We start from the raw sequence: 24438 nt of genomic DNA, 5'->3' as shown, positions 1-24438 counted from the left end.
GAGCCTGGTGGGGTACAGTCCACAGGGTCGCAAAGAGTCAGACATGACTGAGAGACCAACGCTTTCACTTTCACTTGGGCTTACTACCTCTTGTGTAATGCACAAGGCTATCTACGCTTAAGAATACACCCCAGGAGCTTATCACCTTCTCTACTAAGAATTAAATAGCATTCTCAAAGGTTTCCTCAGATTGCTCTAGGAATATTCATTGCTGCTGCTGCTGCTGCTGCTGCTAAGTCGCTTCAGTCGCGTCCGACTCTGTGCGACCCCATAGACAGCCGACCAGGCTCCCCCGTCCCTGGGATTCTCCAGGCAAGAACACTGGAGTGGGTTACCATTTCCTTCTCCAAGGAATATTCATTACTCAGACTTAAAGGACTACCTTTTTGTGTTGGAAAAGTCTTAAAATAGCGATTCAGGGTTCAGTAGTGTTTCTCTTCCTCCCAACTCCTCTCACATGAAACAGGAATGATGTATGTCTGTCATACAAATGTTAATAACTTAAGTAGGACCCTTTGGTTCAGGGTGAATCATCTTAACAGAACTCACTGTTCCGTATCATTGGGGGTGCAACATTGGTGCCTTAGTTTGAAAGACAGATTCTGTGACTTGGATGGCCCTGAAAATGTAAGTGATTATAACTTAAAGCGTATCATTTATTTCCTCTTAATTTATTTTCAAAATAATTTCACATAAATTTGATAGGTTTCCTACAGATACCTTCATGAATATATACTGTGATCTCCCAGGAGTTAATATCTCTATTTCAAAATATGTTATTCCTAATTTTAATAACTGATTTCTGTCTTTGTCATCATTAGCTTACTTCACTGGAACAAATAATCTGTAATTTAACTCATTAAAACGTGTTTCTCCAAGGTAATTTAATTTGACCAACTATTTTGCACTAGTGGAAAAGCGAATCAAGCCAGAGTGGAAAAACCAACCATTAAGCTGATTGTATGGTTCTTACCGCTGCTTACCCCCAATCACCTTTATCCAAGACACCATTATTTCTCCTACTACTGAGACTGCCTTCTGACTGGTCTCTTTGTTTCAACCCTTGCCCTAAATAGAATATTCTCAGCACAGCAACTGCAACGATCTTTTAAAGAAGCAAATAAGAAACTGTACTTGGTCTGCCTAAAATCCTCTCACAGCTTCCAATCACTCAGTGATCACAGGAAAAGTCCTCATCCTCGCCATGGTCTTCAGTGATCTGAGACATCATCTCCTTCATTTCAGCCACACCTGCCAGCTTCTCTGCCGTTCTGTGAACAGGCCCAGTTTTTGTTCTTCCCCTTCTGTTTGTTCAGTTGCTAAGCTGTATCTGACCCTTTCTGGACCCCATGGACTACAAAGCCTGCTAGGCTACTCTGTCCATGGGATTTCTCAGGCAAGAACACTGAAGTGGGTTGGCATTTCCTCGGATATTGGATCTTCCCAGCCCAGGGATCAAACCCATGTCCCCTGCACTGCAGGCAGATTATTTACACCGAGCCACCAGGGAGGCCTGTTCTTCCCTTGGAGCTTTTGAACTTGCTCTTTGCTCTGCTTGGAATGACCTTCTACTTTCCAGGTTTGTTCTTTCTCTTCTCAAAGTTTCTGCTGAAGTGTAATCTCATCAAAGAGATCTTCTGGGACCATGCTACATAAAACTGCAATTCCATCCACTTTACCCTGCTTTATTATTTTAATTAAGTCTTATTCACAACTTGACATGTATTTGTTTGTTTTCAGTCTCTCTGTGTAAATTGGCAAACTTCATCTGATTGGTATACTGCTTTGTTTCTTTATAAGAGCGCCTGGTGCAGAACAGGGATTTCAATAAATATTTGAAGAATAAACGCGGCCAAGCTGTTCAGTGCTGTTGTATTTTAAAGACCACATGTTTTTACTCAGCTGTTTACATATGAAGTCCATTATCGCTGTACTTAATGTCCTGCCTTGAAGATCTGAAAGTTATTTCTAATTGGAAACATACAGGAAGGAAAACAATCCCCTGATATTTCAGCAGACAAAAATGAATAGTGCAAACATGGTTTAAAACTTATATAATTTTTTCCCTGTGAAAAATATGGCTTTACGAACTACATCATTAACCCTATATTATTAGGGTTTAAGACATGATACCATGTTTTAAAAATATTGTGAGAAAATCAATGAACATTTTTTATGGAGATTCATCTGTTCTAACGTATCTTCTGCTTACAATAATAATTAAACAGTAAAACATTGAGAAAAATGACCACGTACAGTAGCACTTGGTATAATGTCAGTTAGGAGGTCAGATACATGGCAGGCACTAAAAGCCTTTTCCAATGAATGAATCAATGAGCAAAGACATTACTAGCTGTTGCACTTAAAGCTGTTTTCCCATCTGGCTACAGCTAATAAATAGACACAGATGAATCTTGAAGAAGAAGTATTTTGAACAGATCTTTAAGAAATAGATATCCTAATATAATAACTCTTATTTACTACACACACACATACACACCCCACATTCTACATGTCATTCCAGAGGATTACTTAGGCTAGCACTGAAATTCTGTAATCCTTTAAAAAAATTTCTTTGGAAACCACGTGATCTGAAAATGGTTTGCTGCAAAGCACTGCCGGCTAGAACAGTCTACCTGTGTCTCGGGAATAATGGGACTGTCTTCAGGAGATGATCTAAAAAAGGTGGATAAAGGCGAGGACACGATGATAGGATTGGGCCTCACAAAGCCACTCAGATCACAGCTGGGAATGTCGTTTTCTTCTTTCTTCATGACAAGGGTATCCATCACATAAAAGACATTCCATGGAATCCACACAGTGTGATACTGGGTGAGGAACGGGGATCGTTCAAACACCAACGTCAGAGAAGCTCCGCCATTTGCCACCAAGTCAAACCTAGGAAAACACAAGACATATTTAGTGAACTACCTGGATCTTGTGTAACTCTCAACACTCGCCTCCTTAAATCAATATGCTTTATAAGAAAGACCTTTTTCTCTCAACTTTTACATGAAATAGTTTAAAATCTATGAGAATATTAAAAGAATTATACAATGACCATCCATATATCCTTCAGTTCAGTCGCTCAGTCGTGTCCAACTCTTTGTGACCCCATGGACTGCAGCATGCCAGGCTTCCCTGTCCATCACCAATTCTTGGAGTTTACTGCAACTCACACATATATCCTTAACCTAGATTAACTAACTTACTAACATTTGTACAAGCGTGCTTTATCTATCCACTCCTTTTCTAGAACCATCTGAACTACAAAGTCTCACTCTCAAATATTTCAACATGGGGGCTTCCCTGGCGGTCCAGTGGTTAAGACTCTGCCTTCCAATGCAGGGGGGCACTTGTTCGATCTCTGGTCTGGGAACAAAGGTCCTATGTGCTGTGGGGTGTGACCAAAAATTACAAAAATTTTTTTTCAAAATGAATCTTCTGAGACAAAGAAAGAACATTCTCCTATAAAACCACAATACTTTTATTATGCCTTAGAAAATGAGATCAACTTTTAAAACCTACATGAATATATAACTTTAAATTTTTGCCACCACGTACTGTCACAGATCTCTGATCTAAAGGTTGTTGCGTTTTCAGACTAAAAGGGACATTAAAGCATCATGCCTGGTAATTAAAAAAAAAAAAAGCCTAGTCTTTATACTCTTTATACTTAAAATACTTCGAAGAAATATAGGGTGCTGGAACTAACTTACATTCCGTCCTGGCGGGTAATAGTATATCCGTACTCTGGATAATGGAAAAATGAGACATTCACTCCAATAAGTGGAGTTCCATCAGCAGTCAGCACTTGGCCTCTGATGACGGACGCTAGGCTATGAGAAAAGTAGAAGAATTAGACTGAACATTTATCTCCTCAGACAAACATTATCATGATGTAGAGATAATTCAACCCAAGGATAAAATAACAGTATCATAAGGCACTTGTATTCACAAAAACCAGACTGGAAACACTCCCAAGACAGTGTTCCTTATAATTCACTGCAATCCACATTCTTGAAATACCTGGTGTTTACCCTGTGTTTTAATTCACTGCAATCTGGGTTTTGGAGAGTTATCAAGACCAATTATTTAGAGATGAATTTTTTAAATTATAAACTGTGCGTTTTTTCGTAAGTCATATATCTGGTGCTTGCATGAAGGAAAGTATACTTTCCAATTAATTCCAAGGCAATCCGGAAACCCGCAGGGACCGAGAAGTACAAGATTTAAGGGGGCAATGAGGAACATTTGTGCAACAACTTTTAATCAACTGCTGGGTCTAACTGCATTAATGCTGTTAAATTGCTGCAGACCCAGGAGTTCTGGTGTAAATCATCTTCTTTTGCTCAGTGAGACACAAGACACCTGCTTTCACTTACTGGTTTATTTTCAAGTCATTACTGCTCTGCAAAGCACCAGGCCAACAGCTCATGCAATCTTACTGCCATGCTGTTAGCAGTTCCATTACATTAATTCATAATTTATATTATTTAGTGAGCTCAGCTTAAAAAAAAGTGCACTCCTGTTTTGCCTTTTGGGGTCTTTTCACTGCTTCTTTTGAAACACTTCCAACTGTGCTAAGAAAATCAACCAGTTAAATGAGGATTTATTGACTCCTTAATGGGATGTCCTGTTATGCTTCCGGTACTGAAATTGACAAAGTATGTGAACTGTGTCAAAAATGCTTGAAACATGAAGTTTGGTGAAGGATGTGCCGAACGATGAAAAACTACATTTAAAAAAGGCACTTTCCTCAAATTTGCAGTCATCAGCATTTTATATTAAGGGCTTATAACTGTTGATAATATCATTACAAATCTATGTAAGGAAAAGTGTATTAACCTCTTATTGAAAGGACTTTCTCCAGGTATGACGTGGGTGCTATCAGATCCTATGAGAAAACTGATGCGGTCATAGAAGGATTTGGCAGCTTGCTGAGATGGTGACTGTAAGCTTTGGCTGATGATATCTTGGGGGTCAGGCAGTCCCCGACAGTAAGGCTGATTTTGGCAGGAACTCTGTAAACAGCAATCAGGATCCATGCAGTCAATAAGTCCATCTGTAGAGAGAGATGTAAACCAGTTAGAAAATTCCTCTTTTTCGGCCATGATGCAGAATAAGTTTTGTTTGTTGACTGGCTATTTTTTTTCACATTCAACTATTTGTTCCTCCTATCTAACAGTAATTTCTGGCATCCTTTTTGAAATCAAATACAATAGCTACAGTTGCTTTCATAGATAGTAAATGTTTGCAATGGAGATGACTGAAAAGAATTATATAATGTTGGTTCTGAATAAAAAATAAATGACTGTTTAGAACAATGTATTACAGGCAGATCTCATTTTATTGCCCTTGGCAGATGTTGAGGTTTTTCTTTTTTAACAAATCAGAGGTTTGTGGCAACACTGCATGGAGCAAGTCTATTGGTGCCATTTTTTCAAACAGCATCTGCTCACTTTGTGTCTCTGTTACATTCTGGTAATTCTTGTGATTTTCCACTTTTGCATTATTATTGTATTTGTGATGGTGATCAGTGAACTCTGGTGTTACTGTTTTAATTGTTTTAACTGTTTAATTGTTTTAAGGTGCCACTAACCGCGCCAGAATACGGTGCACTTGGACAACTACTGTGTGTGTAGACCGCTCCACTGACTGACAACTACTGTGTGTGTGCAAACCATTCCATCGACTGATAATACTGTGTGTATGCAAACCATTCCATCGACTGATAATACTGTGTGTGTGCAAACCACTCCATTGGCTGATAATACTGGGTGTGTGCAAACCATTCCATCGACTGATAATACTGTGTGTGTGCAAACCACTCCACTGGCTGATAATACTGTGTGTATGCAAACCATTCCATTGACTGATAATACTGGGTGTGCAGACCGTTCCACTGACCGACAATACTGTGTGTGTAGACCGCTCCACTGACTGATAATACTGGGTGTGCAGACCACTCCACTGACTGATAATACTGTGTGTGTGCAGAGCGCTCCACTGACTAATACTGTGTGTGTGCAGACCACGCCACTGACTGATAATACTGTGTGTGTGCAGACCGCTCCACTGACTGGCTGTTCTCCCACCTAAAATTTGGGAAAAGGTCCGAAAATGGAAGTCTGTGAAATACTAATACAAATTAACATATAATAGATGAGATGAGCCAGTCACCTTTCAAGGAAATCATTTTCCCAAGGATGGTAAACATTAGTTGCTCAGTTGTACCCTACTCTTGGTGACCCCATGGACTGTATCCTGCCAGACTCTTCTGTCCATGGGGATTCTCCAGGCAAGAATTACTGGAGTGGTAGCCATTTCCTTTTCCAGGGGATCTTCCTGACCCAGGGATCGAACCTGGGTCTCTTGCATTGCAGGTAGATTCTTTACTGTCTGAGCCACCATGGAAGCCCAAGGATGGTAAAGTATATTTCAAATATAATTAAGTCATTTCTCAAAATTTAAACTGGAACCTGAGCTCTATTAATATGCCTCCTGTAAAATGAAGATGTTAATAAAAATATGGGTAATGTAAATAAGCTATAATATTGAAAATGATAAGAAATCTATCACTCAAAATTGACCTACAGGTGTTGGTGACATAAAAAGAATAAAGGTTAGAATCTTCCCGAGCCTTCTCCAGGAACATCAAAAGGAAACTATATTCAATGGGCCATGTAAGAATTTTGTTTGAAACATATAAACCATCCCATTAGCAGATAAGAGTGTTAGGATAATGGTTTCATGACATTATTCTTTAAGGTCATTTTTCAGTGACCAGTTGATATGTGAATTTTGATCTGTTTGGCTACTACATTTCTCAGTACAGATTAATAAAAACAGTTTCTGCAGACTTTAATCACCATTGGGAGAATGGACAAAATAATTGCTGCTGCTGCTGCTGCTAAGTCGCTTCAGTCGTGTCCGACTCTGTGAGACACCATAGACGGCAGCCCACCAGGCTCCCCCGTCCCTGGGATTCTCTAGGCAAGAACACTGGAGTGGGTTGCCATTTCCTTCTCCAATGCAGGAAAGTGAAAAGTGAAAGTGAAGGCGCTCAGTCGTGTCTGACTCTTAGCGACCCCATGGACTGCAGCCCACCAGGCTTCTCTGTCCATGGGATTTTCCAGGCAAGAGTACTGGAGTGGGGTGCCATTGCCTTCTCCGGGACAAAATCATTAGAAAATCTTAAAACCTAAGTTTCAGGTCTCAGCGTGACTTTATTATGGCAAACTCAGCTGAAAATATCTGGTTGACCAATGTTTTATTTACACAGGTGTTTTGAAAACATTTATTAAAAAAAAATACACTAGGTTTTTTTTTTTTCTTTTTTGCTTTAGGCTACTCTTATTAATAGAACATATGCTTGCCCATTCATTATCTGAAAGCAAACTGAGACAAAATAAAACAGACTAAGTTGAATCATATTGCCCAGTCTGTAAGTAGGTCAACAACAACACAGATAAGGTAAGAAACAGATGAGTGGCCTGGCTCAGTGTCCTTCAGTCATTTTGCCCCCCTGAAAAAGAGTGCTGTGAACACCTGTGGCTTCTCCTAACACTCATTCTGCTTTCTTTGGAGCTACTCTGAATTTTCATTTGGACAGCCAGTCCTCCTCAACTTTCGGTCTATGTGCTTATCTCCCTTTGTGTTCGGTTCAGAAATGGACATGGGACCTAATCTGTCAAACTGGACTGAACTTCAGGAACTATCTAAAAAGCCATCCTTCCCCACCCCCATCCCTCCAGGCTTGGAGCTGTCAGGCTGTGAGGCTGGGGTTATCCCATCTCCCCGGCTGCCACTACATTAGAACCTGTCTCGGAAAGGAGCCTTCCCAGAAGAGTCAAAGTGAAGAGCTGGAGAGAAAAAATTAAAACGTCACAGTGACATCTTTGGGGCTTTTGCAATAAGCTGCATCTGACCTGGGCTTCATGGGGTCGCAAAGACTCAGATACGACTGAGTGACTGAACTGAACTGAACTGACCTGACCTGGGCTTTTCAGTTCTAGAAGTCAAAGTGCTGCCTTCTTTCTTAAGCCTGTTTGGGCTGGCTTTTCTGTCACTTAAAACTGAAAGAGATGTAGCTTATCCAGAGACATTAACTAAAAATTTCACTATTTCCCATATAGTTGAAAAAAAGAGCTTAATAAGTATTAGAATTAAATGTATGATGCTGAACTCTTTTGCATGACTATTTTTTTGCATGACTGTAATTTTTATACACATGAAAATGTATGAGTCTGAATTTCTGATAAGCAGATCTTATAGTTTCTTTATTATAGCTACATTTTCATGTGTATGTCTGTTACAGTTCTAAAAAATGGATTGTTAATTATTTGAAAGCACATATCTATTCTGTGACAAAAATTCAAAATCATGTTTTAAGAAAATCAAATGAAACTGAGCTTTGAAATTTCAGAGAAATTTATCAAAATATTGCTTTTTTAACCAAAAGGCCACAAAGATGAAAAATGTCTAAATATTTCTCAATATTTCTAGTGGAAGAAAGATGAAACTATGCTAGAGGCTTATTTTTCATGAGGATATGTTATAATATGCAATATACTGCATTTTTTCTCCATCTGTCTCAAAGACACAAAAGCGTAAGTTATTAAGACTCAGATTTTTAAAGTAGCAGATGATTGACCTATTGCACCCAAATAATTTTAGCTTCAAAAAAACAATTAAAAAATTCTTTTAGTAACAATTCATGATTTATAATCTCAACCTCATGAAGGTTGAGACTTCATGAGGAATCTTTAGTATGTTTTATAATTTAAGCTTCCCTGGTGGCTCAGCTAGTAAAGAAACCATTTGCCAATGAAGGAGACACAAGAGACATGGGTTCAGTGACCAGGTTGCGAAGATCCCTTGGAGAAGGAAATGCAAACCCACTCCAGTATTCTTGCCTGGAAAATTCCACGGACAGAGGAACCTGGTGGTCTACAGTGCATGGGGTTGCAAAGAGTTGGACATGACTGAGCACGCACACACACGTGTATATGTGTGTATATATATGTATATGTATATATATATGTATATATATATACGTGTGTGTGTGTGTGTGTGTGTGTGTATGTGTATATTTAAGAGTTCTTACTCCATGGATTTAGAATGAGTATGCTTGGGAGAGTAATTCCATATAAATATTTGATATTCTTGCAAGTTTTTCCCTTACATTCATTTTTTAGACATAACTAGAAAGTGAAACCTCCAAAGGTTACATTTTATTTCCATTAACCTGGTAAATTAAGGGTTAAATCCCCCCTCCTTCGGTCCCGCATAATACTCCCTGAATGCCTTCCTTTAGGCACTATATGGTACAGTTGCCAAACAGGAATGCTCAAATCTCATCATTCATCTTTGTTAGTTTATAAAAACCAAATGTGCATCTGGCATGTGGTCTGCAGGTCATAAAACTGCATGAGATTGACACCTTCTGAACTAATCAGTTGGAAATGCATTTTTACAAGCCTCTCTGCTAACATCAATCAGAGACAGAATCTCATTTTCAACAGCCAAGATGCAGGGACGCATGGTTTGTTATTTTTCTGCAGAGTTTATCAGTAACTTGCCCAAGCAAGTGACGGATGCTTATGAATCTGGCTTCCTATAACTTGAGAAAACATTTTTCATTCTTTGCCTATATTCACATAGCTAGGGCTATCTAGTACCACTAAAGTTGATTATCCACTTGCCCAAATGTCTATTGTAGTAAAATTGACTTCGTAGATGAGCTTCTTAAAATCATCGACATTCCATTTTAGTCTCAGGAATATGAGGTTGGCTTAAATTGGTATTGGCGTAGAAGCCGTATCTAATAGAATTAATCATAAAAAAGACCTAAAGAAACTCAGAAATGTTCAAAACCCACTGAATAACAACTTCAATGATCAGTTAAGAGCCTTTCTTTCTCCAGGTTAGGCTTTGCAATATAGGTGGTATTTTGATATAAAGTAGACAATATAGTTTATGCTTCCTTCCACTTAATCCTCAGTATTATTGCTCTAGTTATTAAAAAATATGCTCTCATCTTTCCTAGGACTTTCACTGGTTTGTAACAGTGGTTGGCAAACTTATTTTGTAAAGGACCAGATAAAAAATATTTCAGGTTTTATGGGCCATATAGTCCCTGCTACAAGTATTTAACTCTGCCTTGATGAACTGATAGCTCTAAAGCAGCCAGAGACAATATGTAAATAAGTGGGTGTGACTATGTCTCAATAAAACTTTATTTACAAAAACAAGCTTTGGCCCAGAGGTCATAATTTGTCAACCTTTAGTCTTGCTTTTAAGTTTCTACCCTGCCCTGTTTCCTTTGTCTTTAAATCATTATTTTTTTTTTCTGGTAAAGTTAAACAATGCACATTTTACTAGATTATTAAAATGTCTGACTCCATCATTTCCTAATTTACACTCTATGCTGACTTTGACCTGCTTGTCAAAACTCTCACTTTTGTCTTTTAAGCAGCTATGGATAGTTTAACATTTTTTTCAAAACCTTGATATACTAACTGGATAAAAAGTCATGAATTTCCTTTGAATGAATTTTCATCTTCATTCTAAAGGTAATTAAAGCTCTTACCCACAGTATTTGGAAGTCTTTCTCCCTCATTCCAAGCTGGAGGTAGAGGCAGAAATTCTTTAAAAAATTAAAAATATATATATTTAATTTTATTTTTAAAAAGTGTCATGGCTGCTCGGCTGTGTCAGACTTTTTGTGATCCCATGCACTGCTGCCTACCAGGCTCCTCTGTCCATGGAATTTTTTAGGCAAGAATACTGGAGTGGTTGCCATTTCCTTCTCCGGGGGATCCCTTCTTTCGGACCCAAGGATCAAACCCGCATCTCCTGTGTTTCCAGCACTGGCAGGTGGACTCTTTACCACAGGCAGTACCTGGGAAGCGCCACCACCCCCCGCCCCCCAAATATATCTTTACGTTTTTTCTTGGCTGCACAGCGTGGTTTGTGGGATCTTAGTTCCCTGAACAGGTATGGAACCTCAGCCCCCTGCAGTGGAAGCACAGTCCTGGACCACCAGGGAACTCCCAAGGTAGGATACCTGATGCAGTATTTTATCTGTGGATTTTAGAATCTTCAAAGGGCATGGGTATACATTTTGTTTCTCTTTTGGGTCACCATTCTGTAACATACATGAAATTCATTTGCTTATTACTGAATCTGAATCATGTTTGGTTTTGCGTATCTTCCTGGTTTGTCTGATTAACAGACTTTTCCTCCTGGTTTGCATCATTTCAATCGTAATGACCCCAGGCTGTTTATTCTCCTGAATTCCCAATCCACAACCTGCCTTGTAGATATTTCCACTTGGATATTACACAGGCATCGAAAACTTAACATGTGGAAAAGGCAACATACACGATCTTCTCTGGACAGACCACTTTCTCTGCATTTCTTACTTCAATGAATGTCTCCGCTATCCACTCACCCAGGTTCTCAAAGTAGAAACCTGAGCGTCGTCCTTCACTCCTCTCCTCCCTTTTTCTCTGCACCTAATCAATGGCCAGCTCCTCCTTTTCCCTACCCCAAACATGTCCTGAGTCAGCTTTCTTTTTATTTCACTGAAAAGACCCTTCAGGCTACCATGGTCACCTCTTCACAAGATCTCAACAAGAGCTTGGTTTCCCAGGCTCCAGTCTTGTCCCAGCTATTCATTCTCGACACTTCTGTCAGAGTACTCTTGGCAGAAATCAAATGTGATTATTTCACTTCTCTAGGTAAAATGCTTCCTTTAATTGGTCCCTGCTGCTTTCTGAGTAGTTAGAACTCCTTAACATGGCTTATGAGACCTTTGTGATTATTATTTCCTCTGCTGGAGACCTCTCACTGCTCTTATCCCGGCTCCCTCCCCAATTCCTTTAGCAATCAGCTCAGACACCCATTTCACCAAGTTCCTTGAGGGCCAGTCTAGTCCACTGTTGTGGCTCCCAGAATTTAGGACACATTCTTTTTGGCACTGAGCACGCATACAAAAATTTTGTTGAACAAAGTGAAGAATAAATTCAGTTCCTAGAGATTATGAGATCAAAACAGGCCAAAAGGATGTCTTAAAAGCACAGCAGATTTTTAGGTGTTTTTTTTTTTTTTCCAGGAACCACCATACTGTCCTCCATTGTGGCTGGGCCAATCTGCAATCCCATCAGTGTAGGAGGGTTCCCTTCGCTCCACACCCTCTCCAGCATCTATTGCTTGGAGATTTTTTGATGATGGCCATTCTTTACAACAGATAACCAACAAGGACCCACTGTATAGCACAGGAAACTCTGCTCCATGTTATGTGGCAGCCTGGGAGTTTGGGGGTGAATGGAGAGACGTATATGTATGGCCGGGTCGCTCTGTTGTACATCTGAAACTATAACCACCTTGTTCATCGGCTATACTCTAACATAAAATACAAAGTTAAAAAAACTTTTTCTACAACAGAGACACACACTGCTTTCTTTCATCACCATTTTCCTGTCCTCAGATACCATGCTAATCCTTGAATTCCTTTTTCTTTTTTACTCTAATACGTACTTTTACATGTTCTTGATAAGTTGGACATTAGGCAATCCATACAATTGTAAAAAGTATTAAAAGAAATTATATGAAATACCACATATAATCTCAAAAGGGCAAGGCCTTATGTACTCATAAAGACAGATAATCCCAAATTCAGGAAGGAAAAGTTAAACCTTATAAACATTTGCCTTGTAAAAGCTTATCATCTGAAAACTTCTGCATGATGAAAGATGCCATAAACAAGGTTAAAAGATAATGAAAACTTGAGGTAAATTATCTACAACACACTTCATAAAGAGCTGATAAGTAGAATATATTTTTTAAAAAATCCTTAAAATTAAAAAGGAAAAGTAAAAAAACTCCATAGAAAAAAAATGGTCAAGAGAAATAAATAAGCAACCAGAAAAAGAAGAAACACAGTCAAGGAGCATATATAAAGATCATCAATCTAACTCGTAATTAGGGAAATGCAAATGAAAACAATAAAAATGGAATCATTTCCACCCAGCAGACAAAATTCATATTTTTCATTTTGTTGGACAATTTTGCTTATGCACAATGATTATGTACAGACTATGAACATGGGGAAAATAAACACACTCCTACCCATGAAGTGTACAGTGGTGAAAACTTAGTGTGAGGCAATTTGGCAGCAGCTACCAGAATTAAATTTAAAGCACCCTGTGACCCAGCAATTTCATTTCTACAAATCTGTTCCAAAGAAATATGTGTACATTTACACAAAGATTTATATGCAGATAAACACACATATACCCACACACAGATTCCCTACAGATCTGCCTTTATACCAAGAGCAAAAAAATAAGAAACAACTAAATGATTATTAATGGAGTAGTGGTAGAATTAATCAGGACATCTGTGCTTCTGTTATAAAGTAGGAGACAGACCTACACGTACTGACATGAAAAAAATCTCTTTGGCAGGATCAAATTTAGAACAGTACCTATCCTGTTCTCGTTTAAAGACATTAAGTGTGCGTCTAAGCTCACTGAGGAGGCGTAGAGACCCGCACTCTGAGTTGTTGACAGTGGTGATCTTGACAATTTGTTGTTGTTCAGCTGCTAAGTCATGCCCGACTCTTGCGACCCCAAGGTCTGTCTGCAGCACACCAGGCTTTCCTGTCTTCACCATCTGCTGGAGCTTGCTCAAACTCATGTCCATTGAGTCAGTGATGTCCTCCAACCATCTTGTCCTCTGTCGCCCCTTTCTCCTCCTGCCCTCAATCTTTCCCAGCACTGTGTATGGCTGCTAGTAATAATCCTGCCCAAGAATGCAGAGGTTCTTAACCCGGAGAAAGGGGACACTGTCTAAAGAGGTTCTGGACAATGCTCTTTGTTGTTCTAAAGCTTGCAGTGGCAGCGAATGGTAATGGGTATAAAATATAGGGAAGACTGTTAGTTTCAGCCTGTGTGAATATTTTTCCTCTTCTAAAACTCATTCAAAAACAGTGGTCAAACCCCATGCTTCTGAAAGCAAAGGTGGACTTCTCTTTTCTAGAATGGGATTCTCCTGGGATCTAAAACTTCTGTGGATAATAAAAGGGTTCAGCTCAGTTCAGTCGCTCAGTCGTGTCCGACTCTTTGCAACCCCATGAATCGCAGCACGCCAGGCCTCCCTGTCCATCACCAACTCCTGGAGTTCACTCAGACTCACGTCCATCAAGTTGGTGATGCCATCCAGCCATCTCATCCTCTGTCATCCCCTTTTCCTTCTGCCCTCAATCCCTCCCAGCATCAGAGTCTTTTCCAATGAGTCAACTCTTCGCATGAGGTGGCCAAAGTACTGGAGTTTCAGCTTTAGCATCATTCCTTCCAAAGAACACCCAGGACTGATCTCCTTCAGAATGGACTGGTTGGATCTCCTTGCAGCCCAAGGGACTCTCAAGAGTCTTCTCCAACACCACAGTTCAAAAACATCAATTCTTTGGCGCTCAGGGTTCAAAGTAACCTAAATCTCTCCCCTGAATGTATGCTAACTCGCTTCAGTCGTGTCTGACTCTTTACAACCCTATGGACTAGTCCTCCAGGCTCCTCTGCCCATGTGATTCTTCAGGCAAGAATACTGGAGTGGATTGCCATGCCCTCCTCCAGGGGATCTTCCTGACCCAGGGATCGAACCCGTGTCTCCTGCATTGCAGGGGGATTCTTTACTGCTGAGCCACCTGGGAAGCCCCTCTCCTCTGCAGTAGGATCTCACGGAGTCTTGCAAAAAAAAGTAATTTCCCCCCAAATCATCTGCCAGGATAATGTATTTCAAGGCTCTGATACTGAGTGCCACTCTTCATTCTGACATCTGGATTCTTTTTAAGAAGTACCCAGGAACTCTTATGGGCTTACCTTGTGGCTCAGCTGGTAAACAATCTGACTGCAATGAGGGAGACCTGGGTTCGATCCCTGGGTTGGGAAGATCCCCTGGAAAAGGGAAAGGCTGCCCACTCTAGTATTCTGGCCTGGAGAATTCCATTTGACTGTATAGTCCATGTGGTCACAAAGAGTCAGATACGACTGAGCGATTTTCACTTTCGGAACTCATAATTTCCTCCATTCTCTTCCTCCTTCCTTCCCTCTCTTCCTTCCTTTTTTTGTTCTTTTTTAAACCATTCCCCTTCTGATTTTTTTTCTATTTTATTTACCTTTTCTTTTTTTAAAAATATATTCTGGAGAACACAACCATCTCATCCTCCTGCTAGAACTTTTTATAAATGTATTTTCAAATGTTTCCTTATTTTCATTTGGAAATCTCCAAACTTAGACTGCCTCTGTCCATTCATCACATTCATTCTGATGCTTACATTAAAATATCATTCATCATTTCCCTCTTCTTTGTCATTTCTAGCACACACACCTGCTTGCTTCTGCAGTTTGAATCTTCTATTTGTATTTTTCTTCCTCCCTCTCTCAGTACTGTTTTTTCATTTCTAAATAACCTCAGTTGAATTGTGCTTCTTTTTTCTACTATGATCAGACTCTGCTGCTGCTGCTGCTAAGTCGCTTCAGTCGTGTCCGACTCTGTGCGACCCCACACATGGCAGCCCACCAGACTCCCCCGTCCCTGGGATTCTCCAGGCAAGAACACTGGAGTGGGTTGCCATTTCCTTCTCCAATGTATGAAAGTAAAAAGTGAAAGTGAAGTCGCTCAGTCATGTCTGACTCTTCGCGACCCCATGGGCTGCAGCCTACCAGGCTCCTCCGTCCATGGGATTTTCCAGGCTCTAAAGGTATTAAAAAAAAACCTGTTTGAGGTATATCTTCCTGGCATATCCCCACAAAGTAATATTAATAACTCTGAAGGACAAAGAATAACTCCATGTACTTAAAAGTAAGAGGCATCATTCCTGGCAGGATTTATATTCTGACATTCTACCATCTTGCACAGAATTTAGGAAGAGGTTTAAGTCATTCTTGGGCCTTCCACCATCCAATCTGCAGAAGAAGACTTGCCTCTTATGCCTCAGGTATCCATAGGGGAGCTGTCTATTTGAGGACCGGACAGGAAAGCAAGATGTCAAAGGGAGCTCTGACCACATCTCTCTAATGAGAAGAACGATAGGAACATGGCAGCCACTGCCACAGATTACGTATTTTGGAGAAATCAGCTCATTCATGAGTATCTACCTTGAGTTTCTATAAAGGTAAGAGTTGTCTCTGGCAAGCTGTTGCATTTTGATGCTCGCACTGTGGGACCACCATATGGGGAGCTATTGAAGTCAAGACACTCCCTATCGAATGCGAGTCTTAGCAGTGTGACCAGGCGAAAGCAATGGTGCTTTCTCAAGTATTGGGGGAACTGGAGAGCTGCCTTGTCAGGCTGGGGCATGGAAAGCATGCCAGAGACGCCAGCACTGACTTTCCTGTTCTCAAGTAAGAGGGGAGCAAACTCCTGGAGGCAGTAAAGGTGGGCTACAGTCCATGGGGTCGCAGAGAGTTGAACACAAGTTAGTGGCTGAACCACAACAAAGTAAGAGGGCTGGAATTTGGAGGGAAAGAAGGAGAGAGAATAGAAGAAAGTAACAGAACTCTACTAGCCCTATGAAATGGTTATAATAAAATGAAACGCTATTGATGGCTATTCATATTCTGATAGAATAATCTGTTTTTCTGCCCGCCCACCATCCTTGGAAAAAAAAAAAAAGTGAAAGTAAAAGTGTTAGTCGCTCAGTTGTGTTCAATTCTTTGCGACCCATGGACTGTAGCCCTCCAGGCTCCTCTGTCCATGGAATTCTCCAGGCCAGAACACTGGAGTGGGTAGCCATTTCCTTCTTCAGGGGATCTTCCCTACCTGGGGATCAAACCTGGGTCTCCTGCATTGCAGGCAGATTCTTTACCATCTGAGAGACCACGGAAGCTTCTATCATTCTTACCCGGAGATAGAACTTTTCTGCCACTAGTAAGCAACTTTCTCTCTCTCTCTCTTTCTCTCTTTCTCTCTCTGTGCATGTGTGGTCTGTAAAGTTCTTAGAGTTGTGCTCTACAAATTTGCTCAGACTAGACTATGAAGCATTTAATTTTTGATTCAAGTCAAATCAACCTCTTCATTTTCTCCTTTTTTAGTTGCTTAATATGTTAAATGAAACTACTTAGCAACTTTCTGGCTAATTCACTATTTTTGACACCAAATGTAGATAATGTATCTATCATGGCACAGCTGCCACACGTCACAGAATTTCAACTACAGTCCTTATTTTAAATGTTCTGTTTTACTGTCCTCATCTAACGGTAATGGCAATAATATCCTCAATCACCAGACTGTGTCTTAAGTTGGTGTTTAGTGTGAAAAATATTGTCTGTATACACATAACCCATGCTTAAGTTCAAGGAATCCTCTAGCTTGGGTTATAAGGCACCCAGGTTATAATCTTAGGGTGTAACAAAGCTGGTGCTGAGGTTCCTTCTCAGAAGATGAGAAAAATTAGGTTAGGGACAGGAATACAAATTATATGAGATAAGCAGAGAAGCCACAGGAGGTCTTCTATCAGGTCCGATTTCCCCTTGGAGAGGGAAGTCTAGAGATAGCAGAGCTTCATGCTAATAAGAATAAACAAAGAGGGAACGAGGCCAATTCACAGCTGATAAATTCTGAGGAAAGAGAGAAACCGCCTTAGCCGATAAGGACACTAAAGAGTTGATCAGCCCCTAAATTACTCTGCAGGCTCTGCAGACTGGGCCCTGAAGTTTGCTTCTCTCTGCCAGAGGTGTAACCTCCTCAGTGTAATCTCTTAGAACACGAGGGTGAAACATCTGATCAAGGAGGAAGGCAAGCTAGCCTTCTTCCCAGGGGTAGGGGCTTCCTGGGAGGGAGGGGAAGGCTGCTGTATGGGCGTGCAGAGGACTGATGCTGCAGTTTCTGCGACAGCACCGGGGCACAGGGAGGCGAGAGAGGCAACTGTGTATTATCAGGCAGAAAAAGCTTCGAGGGCTAAGGACCAAACACCTACATCCATCAGGACAGACAGCAGAGCGCAGAATTTGTGGCTCAAGTTTCTTGACAGTCCATGTTAAAGGAGCACAGGGAAATGAGTGAACAGTTAGGCAGGAACGGAAGAGTGGACAGATAGCTGGGGATGAACGGGGAGAACTGCAACTCGTAGTCAGGAAGATGAGAAACAAGTAACATCTGGTTTGAGAATGACTCTGTGTGTTGTGTGTGTGTGTATGTTGGGGGCAAGGAGGAGAGCTGAGACTTGGTTCTGACCACCCTGCTTCCTAGAGAACAGTACAGGGCAGGCCTTGTTTTACTGTGCTTCCCTTTAAGGGGAAGATGTTGCATTTTTCACAATTCCAAGGTGTGTGGCAACTCGAAGTGGAGCAAGCCCAACGTGCCATTTTCCCAACAGCACTTGCTTACCATGTGTCTCTGTCTCATGTTTTGGTAATTCTTGCAATATTTCAAGGTTTTTCATCATTATTATATTTCTGATGGTGATCTGTGACCTTTCATGTTACTACTACAACTTGCTTAAGGCTCAGATGACGGTTAACATTTTTTAGCAATAAAGTATTTTTATATTAAGGTATATATGTTGTTTTTAGACACAATGCTACCACACACTTGAACAGGCTACAGTATAGGGTAATTTAACAGTATCCAATAGGCATAACTTTTATATGCACTGGGAATCCACACCCGCCACATTCACATGACTTGCTTTTTCATGACACTTGCTTTACTGTGGGCATCTGTCGGATGTCATGTCTGCTCTATTTGGAAAGGAAAGGGCCACTTCAGCCTTCTCTGACAACCTTTTATGAAGTCCACCTAGTCAAGGTGAGCACTTTGAAAGCGAAAGAAGGAAAACTGGATAATGAGAGCTGCTCCTTACAATGTAACATAGCCCTGGCAATTCACAAACATTCTTTCAGTGCTTCCACAAACTCCTTTATGCCTATTTGACATGTGAAACACGTGAAGTTTAACACAGCCAGGATCTTGTCTACGGTCATATAAGCAGTACGAGGTGGAGTGATGCACGTGTGCTCAGTACTAAGTCATGCCTGACTCTTTGCGACCCCATGGGCTGTAGTCCACCAGGCTCCTGTGTCCATGGGATTTTCCAGACAAGAATACTGGAGTGTGTTGCCATTTCCTGGTGGAGTGAAGACCTGACTGCAAACCTGCACTCGTAACCATCACCGAACTGCCCACGTGGACACTCCCAGAAGGGCAGGCTCAATGAAGGTGGAGGAAGGGAACCATCACCAAACTGCCCACGTGGACACTCCCAGAAGGGCAGGCTCAGTGAAGGTGGAGGAAGGGAAACACGCATAGGGCAGGTCACACGTGGAGCAGGTGACCAGAGAGGGCTAGACAGAAACTACAATAATTCCTCCTGAAAAACTCAGGCCGAAAGGGACACCAACAGCGAACAGCTCCACCGCTGCACACGCAGACACTCACTCTCACTCTCTATTCTCTGAGATCGAAACATACCAGCACAGAGGATGGGCACAACGGGAAAAAATAACTATTTCTTCACTCTGGGCTTACATGGGGTGGAATATCATACTCCTTTTCACAGGCTGTAAAGTTAAGGATAAAAAGACCCTGGAAGTACAGCTTCAAGGGGATTGCTTTCTCTTCCTGGCCTTTCGACAGAAGAGCTCGGGAACTACCCTGCATCTTTTGGTCTGTTCCGTTATTAACATACTGCTCTTGAGCTCCCAGTTCACAGGGCCCTAAAAACTGCATCAAGGAGAATCATCACCTGGAGATTAGGACAAGAAATGGAGAATAATGTACATTATACAGTAGCTCGGTTACCTTGCCTTTTCCCTGAATGATAATAATCTTGCATTTGTTTCAGGGAAAACAGGGAGCAAAATCATTCCATCAGCACTTATACATTTTTCAATCAATCTAACCTGTGGGGATCAAAATTTTTTTTTGGTAACAGATAACCATGGACCCACGAGAACTTATGAACCGCGTTCTGGCACAGGCTCGCCTTCCCGCTCCGCATCTCTTACCTCCCTCATTGTCTTTGCTGTCAGTGCAGAGGGTCTCCATGGCTACGTCGCATCCTGCTCCTCGCCACCCTGGCTGGCAAACACAGTGCCAGCCGTTTTGGTCTAGCGTGCACCTTCCGTTGCTGTTGCACAGACCGGGGCATCCCTCTGTCAAAAGAGACAAAGAAGGACAACACAAGTGATTTGAGTATTTAAAGTTTTTGCACCTCAAATAAACAGATGAGGGACACTTAGTGGGAACAGGCCTTTCGAAACAGCACAAATACTGTAATTGCACATGGATAGAAAGAGCAACGCAATCTAAGGAATCTGATTCTTATCCAAGTGGCATCTTTGATTGGCCTGACCCTTGAGACACCACTTACCTGTGCAGGACAGAAATGTCTGCAATGACCCACTAAAATTGCTGCAGGCCAGACAAAATTAACTTACATTTTTTTTTCCTTTAGCAAAGCAACAAGGTTGATGATTAAAGTGTGAAAAAAGCATCACAGCGAGATCATTTCAGAAGCCCTAGAACAGATTTTTAATCTGCTGTAAACATTACTGGTCATTGGTTAGGACACATCTTCTTAAAAGTGCCTTGTTGCTTTCAAAAATTCCCTCTAAATTTAAAAGCATGAATGCGTGGGTACGTGGCTATGAAGGATGTTCAAAAGAGAACGTTAATTTTATCTGGCCTCAGAGTTGCCATATATTCATGTGAAATTACAGTGCATTAAATAATTGCACAAAGTATAGGCCAGTATCAATGACTATACTTTATGCCGAGAGTACATTCCTTTTCACAGAATAAGCAAAGCCCAGGAAATAGTGAAGCAGCTTAGCATCTATTCTAACAAACATTAGGATTCAGGCTGCATACGGATGGGACGGGACTGACAGGATTTCCAACTAAATGTAATAGCTGTGCATATCTGATTACTCAGGACGGACGAAATGAAATACCATAAGGACCACAGTAAAACATCGAGAGACTGAACAAAACACGGTAGTGACGTGCTTCAAGACAGAGCGCAGAAGAGTGATAGTTAGTGACAATCTCCCTAGAGCTTTTATGCTGTTACCTTTATATCCTATCTTGTCTGCTTTTATGGGCAAGGAGGGAAAATTTGGGAAACAATGAAAATAATTTAATATATCCAAAATCTATAATTGTTTCAGTCTAACATGACATTAAAAAAAAAAAACAAAAACAAATTCTGCCACTTCCTACGGATGGTAACTGGCATGCAGCCAACATGATCTGTTTATGAGCATGACACTAGGGTAGGTTCTGGTGCTCTTCTCTATGAGTGTGACATGGCACTGACAGAAACGAGGGTATAAACGCTCTAAGATGGCAAGGATAATGGGCTCTTAACCAGATCTCTTTGGAAAGAATTAATTTATAATTTGGTATAAAGTATATATGTATATGAGTTAATGCCTGCTCTAGCAGTTGGGGGTTTGTTCTAGCTTCTTATAACTAGAATGCTTGTTTCGGTGACCAAATTTAAGGGAACCATCTCTTTAAGGATGTTTATTTTAGGTCTGTATTAAAAGAATTATTCATATAACTGGCTTTCCCTCCTTCGCTGTGGAACTTGAAAAGATCTCAAAGAGACTTTCTGTCTCTTCAGATTAGAGTTAACAGAAAGAAGACTGTTTTGACAGTCCCTTGCGGCAGGGTATGATGAAATTAGACTTACGGACGCCATCAAGTCAGGAGAATATTAATTTTGCTGCTTCTTTTCTTTCAGACAATTACCATCTGTTTTTATGGATTATTCAATGCCTAAAAGGTAAATTTTCCTTATGGATGTCTCTGTTGTGTTTTTAATGAAAAAAAAAAAAAAGGTTTAATTGCCCCAGTGACAAAGGGACGCAGCAGTTGACTGTGTGCACACAGGAAGTTATTACATGAAAGCCTGGGTACTGCCATGAATAATTTCATATTCCAATGAAAAGCACAAACAAGGAATTAAAAAAAGGTAATCTGAGGAGCGAGGGAAAGGGACTCTTCTCTTCTGAAAGATATGGTTTTCACTTATTTCTATGATAACTGAAGACAAAGAATCTGCTGTTTTCTGCTGAGAAGAGTTACCATTTTCGTTCTCTAGAATGCACAGTATTTTGTAGTTTTTTTTTTAAAGAAAATCCCAAAACATAAATTATGATATCACATATATTTTGAAACATTGAGATAAAGCCAAAGGAGTTTCCATATGAGGATAAATGAGATTTCTCTCAACATATGTTAACTAGAATCTTCTTTAGATTGACAATTTCTTATTCTGTGATAAGAGTGAGCGTTTGTGATTCTTTGATGTAGAATTTAAAGCTTATGAGCTGAATTGCCAAGAATGAAGGTCTTAAAGCCAAAAAAAAAAAAAGAAACCCAAAAAAACTCCATAAACAAAAAACAGCAAATATACTGTTATCTTCAGTTTTTGGTTCCAGTGAAGACTAATGCTTTTACATAGGAATGAAATCTGTGATAACCCAAAATTATAAAAATGAGACACAGACACTGAAGTCTCAATACTTTAAATCCAAAGGATTTCACATAATGTAGGCCTGATTTATCATTTACAAAAATATGCAGGAAAACAATCTATTTTCATACCTACTACAAGCTAAACATGGTTATATAGAGATATATATGGAGATATGTCAACAAAGAGCAAGTATACAGTACCTTTAACTATCTTATCCAAATAGTGAGCTTGAGAAATTAAAAAGGAAAAAAGAACAGACAGACATTTCAGAAGTGTCACACGGGACAAGGAAATTTTCAGAATTTACATGCAAATTGAGCAGCTGCAGCTGACATCAGACATCACACGACAGAGATGCACTTCATATCTTCTACAAATGCAGTATATTCCCATTTTAGCAAATGCGGTCACGATTCCAGGAAATATTCAGCACTTTAAGGGAAAGTGTGCAGGTAAACTAACGCTTCCTTTTGCTGATTATTTGGGACGGACCCATTCCGATTCTTCCTAAGATTATACCTTCATAACTAAGTAGAACAAATGGAATCAATTTTTGTCATTAGAGAATTTTGGAAATTTACAAAACTATGAGATTTACAAATATCAAACTTTTGGAGGGGGTGAGAAAGTAATTCTCTTTCAATTTGTTTTGAACAAAGTAGTTTCATAAAGGTTACACGGTGGAAGGGCAGAAAGAACACACAGCAGCCCTGGGGGAACCCTGATACATTTTCAGATGCTTTCTTTAATCTGTGACATACACCCACAGAAATTCTACTTCATTCACCTTCTCTCGAGTTGCTTGCATATTTACAAAAGATCAAACTTTAATTGTTAATAATAAAACAAAAAAGCAAATGTAATATAGTATTATGAAAAAGGCATGCATTAAATTCTATACGATTTACCCAGCAGCCCTTGACTACTTGGCGGATGGACAATGATGTAACCCGTATGTAGCCCATTAGGAAATACAGACTGTTCTAAGATCTTGTTTCCTTTCAGGATTCATACAGGAATAGGCTCTGTTTCTCACAAAAGCTTTGCAGGAAGAGTCAGGATGAAGACTGAAGTCTCTTACTGTACCTGTCCATTTAATCTTTCATGAGGTTACAATTAGCCTACACCTTTCCTCTTGAACAGAAGCATAAAAATCCCTCTCTCTTCACTCAACAGAGAGACCTAATATATTCTTAATAAGCCTCAGATCTTCTTGCTTTGTCAAAATTCATGCATCTTTAATGATCTAAAATTGCTTTTCAAAGACGCTTATGTTGATTATTTTTCATTACTGACATATGCAAGTGGTCGCGGAACTCTTAACAGAATGATTTAAACTATAACTTTCAGTTGAGCGACTAAAGCCTGGCAGTTCTGTCACGTGCATAAACAAAACCATAAATGGTTCAGACCCATCTGCACCGTTTATATGAAAGGATGCTTCACTTTGCCACAGGATTCCATTAGAGGCTTCTGAACTGCATTTAAAAATAAGCATGTTTACAGCTAACTGACAATATATTGTGGGGGAAGTGAAGGAGGGGTTCGAGAAACAGTGTCAGGCACTAACCTGCAATTATAATTTCATAAAATAATTGTTTTTCAAGCATTAAAATACAACTGTATTACTGTATAACATCATTCATGTAATTTCTTAATAATTCCTTCCAAGCGTTATATAACCCAGTAGAGTCCCATGAGTGCTCGTTTGATATGGAGGATAAATAACGTGCCTTAAAACATTCTGGAGTTTCTGGTTCAACCAGGTTCTAGGGAATTATTAATACCACTTATCAGAGTTGGAGAATAAGCTTTTGGCTTTTACATCAGGTCCACTTCAATTAACACACAACAATAAGGAATTAATCCTGATCTGGATTAGAAATTCTAAAGGAAGAATAAATCAGAATCCAGCCAATCCTATTACTTTCGCAAACAATCGA

At 40.1% G+C, this 24438-nt stretch overlaps 1 protein-coding gene across 8 annotated transcripts in view; it reads right to left on the bottom strand.

Moving 5' to 3' along the window:
• The window catches only part of TENM3 (teneurin transmembrane protein 3), a 1022495-nt gene that overhangs the window by 69221 nt on the left and 928836 nt on the right, over nucleotides 1-24438 (bottom strand). For all 8 annotated transcript variants that reach the window (XM_059882199.1, XM_059882198.1, XM_059882197.1 and 5 more), the window contains 4 exons: nucleotides 20016-20162; nucleotides 4849-5065; nucleotides 3720-3839; nucleotides 2637-2898 (listed from right to left, as the gene is read on the bottom strand). In XM_059882199.1, the coding sequence (XP_059738182.1) occupies nucleotides 2637-2898; nucleotides 3720-3839; nucleotides 4849-5065; nucleotides 20016-20162 (746 nt within the window). The remainder of the gene's footprint in view (nucleotides 1-2636; nucleotides 2899-3719; nucleotides 3840-4848; nucleotides 5066-20015; nucleotides 20163-24438) is intronic.

Source organism: Bos taurus, chromosome 27 (assembly GCF_002263795.3).
Source record: "Bos taurus isolate L1 Dominette 01449 registration number 42190680 breed Hereford chromosome 27, ARS-UCD2.0, whole genome shotgun sequence".
Taxonomy (NCBI): Eukaryota; Metazoa; Chordata; class Mammalia; order Artiodactyla; family Bovidae; genus Bos; species Bos taurus.
This window is presented reverse-complemented; position numbering and strand designations above follow the sequence as displayed.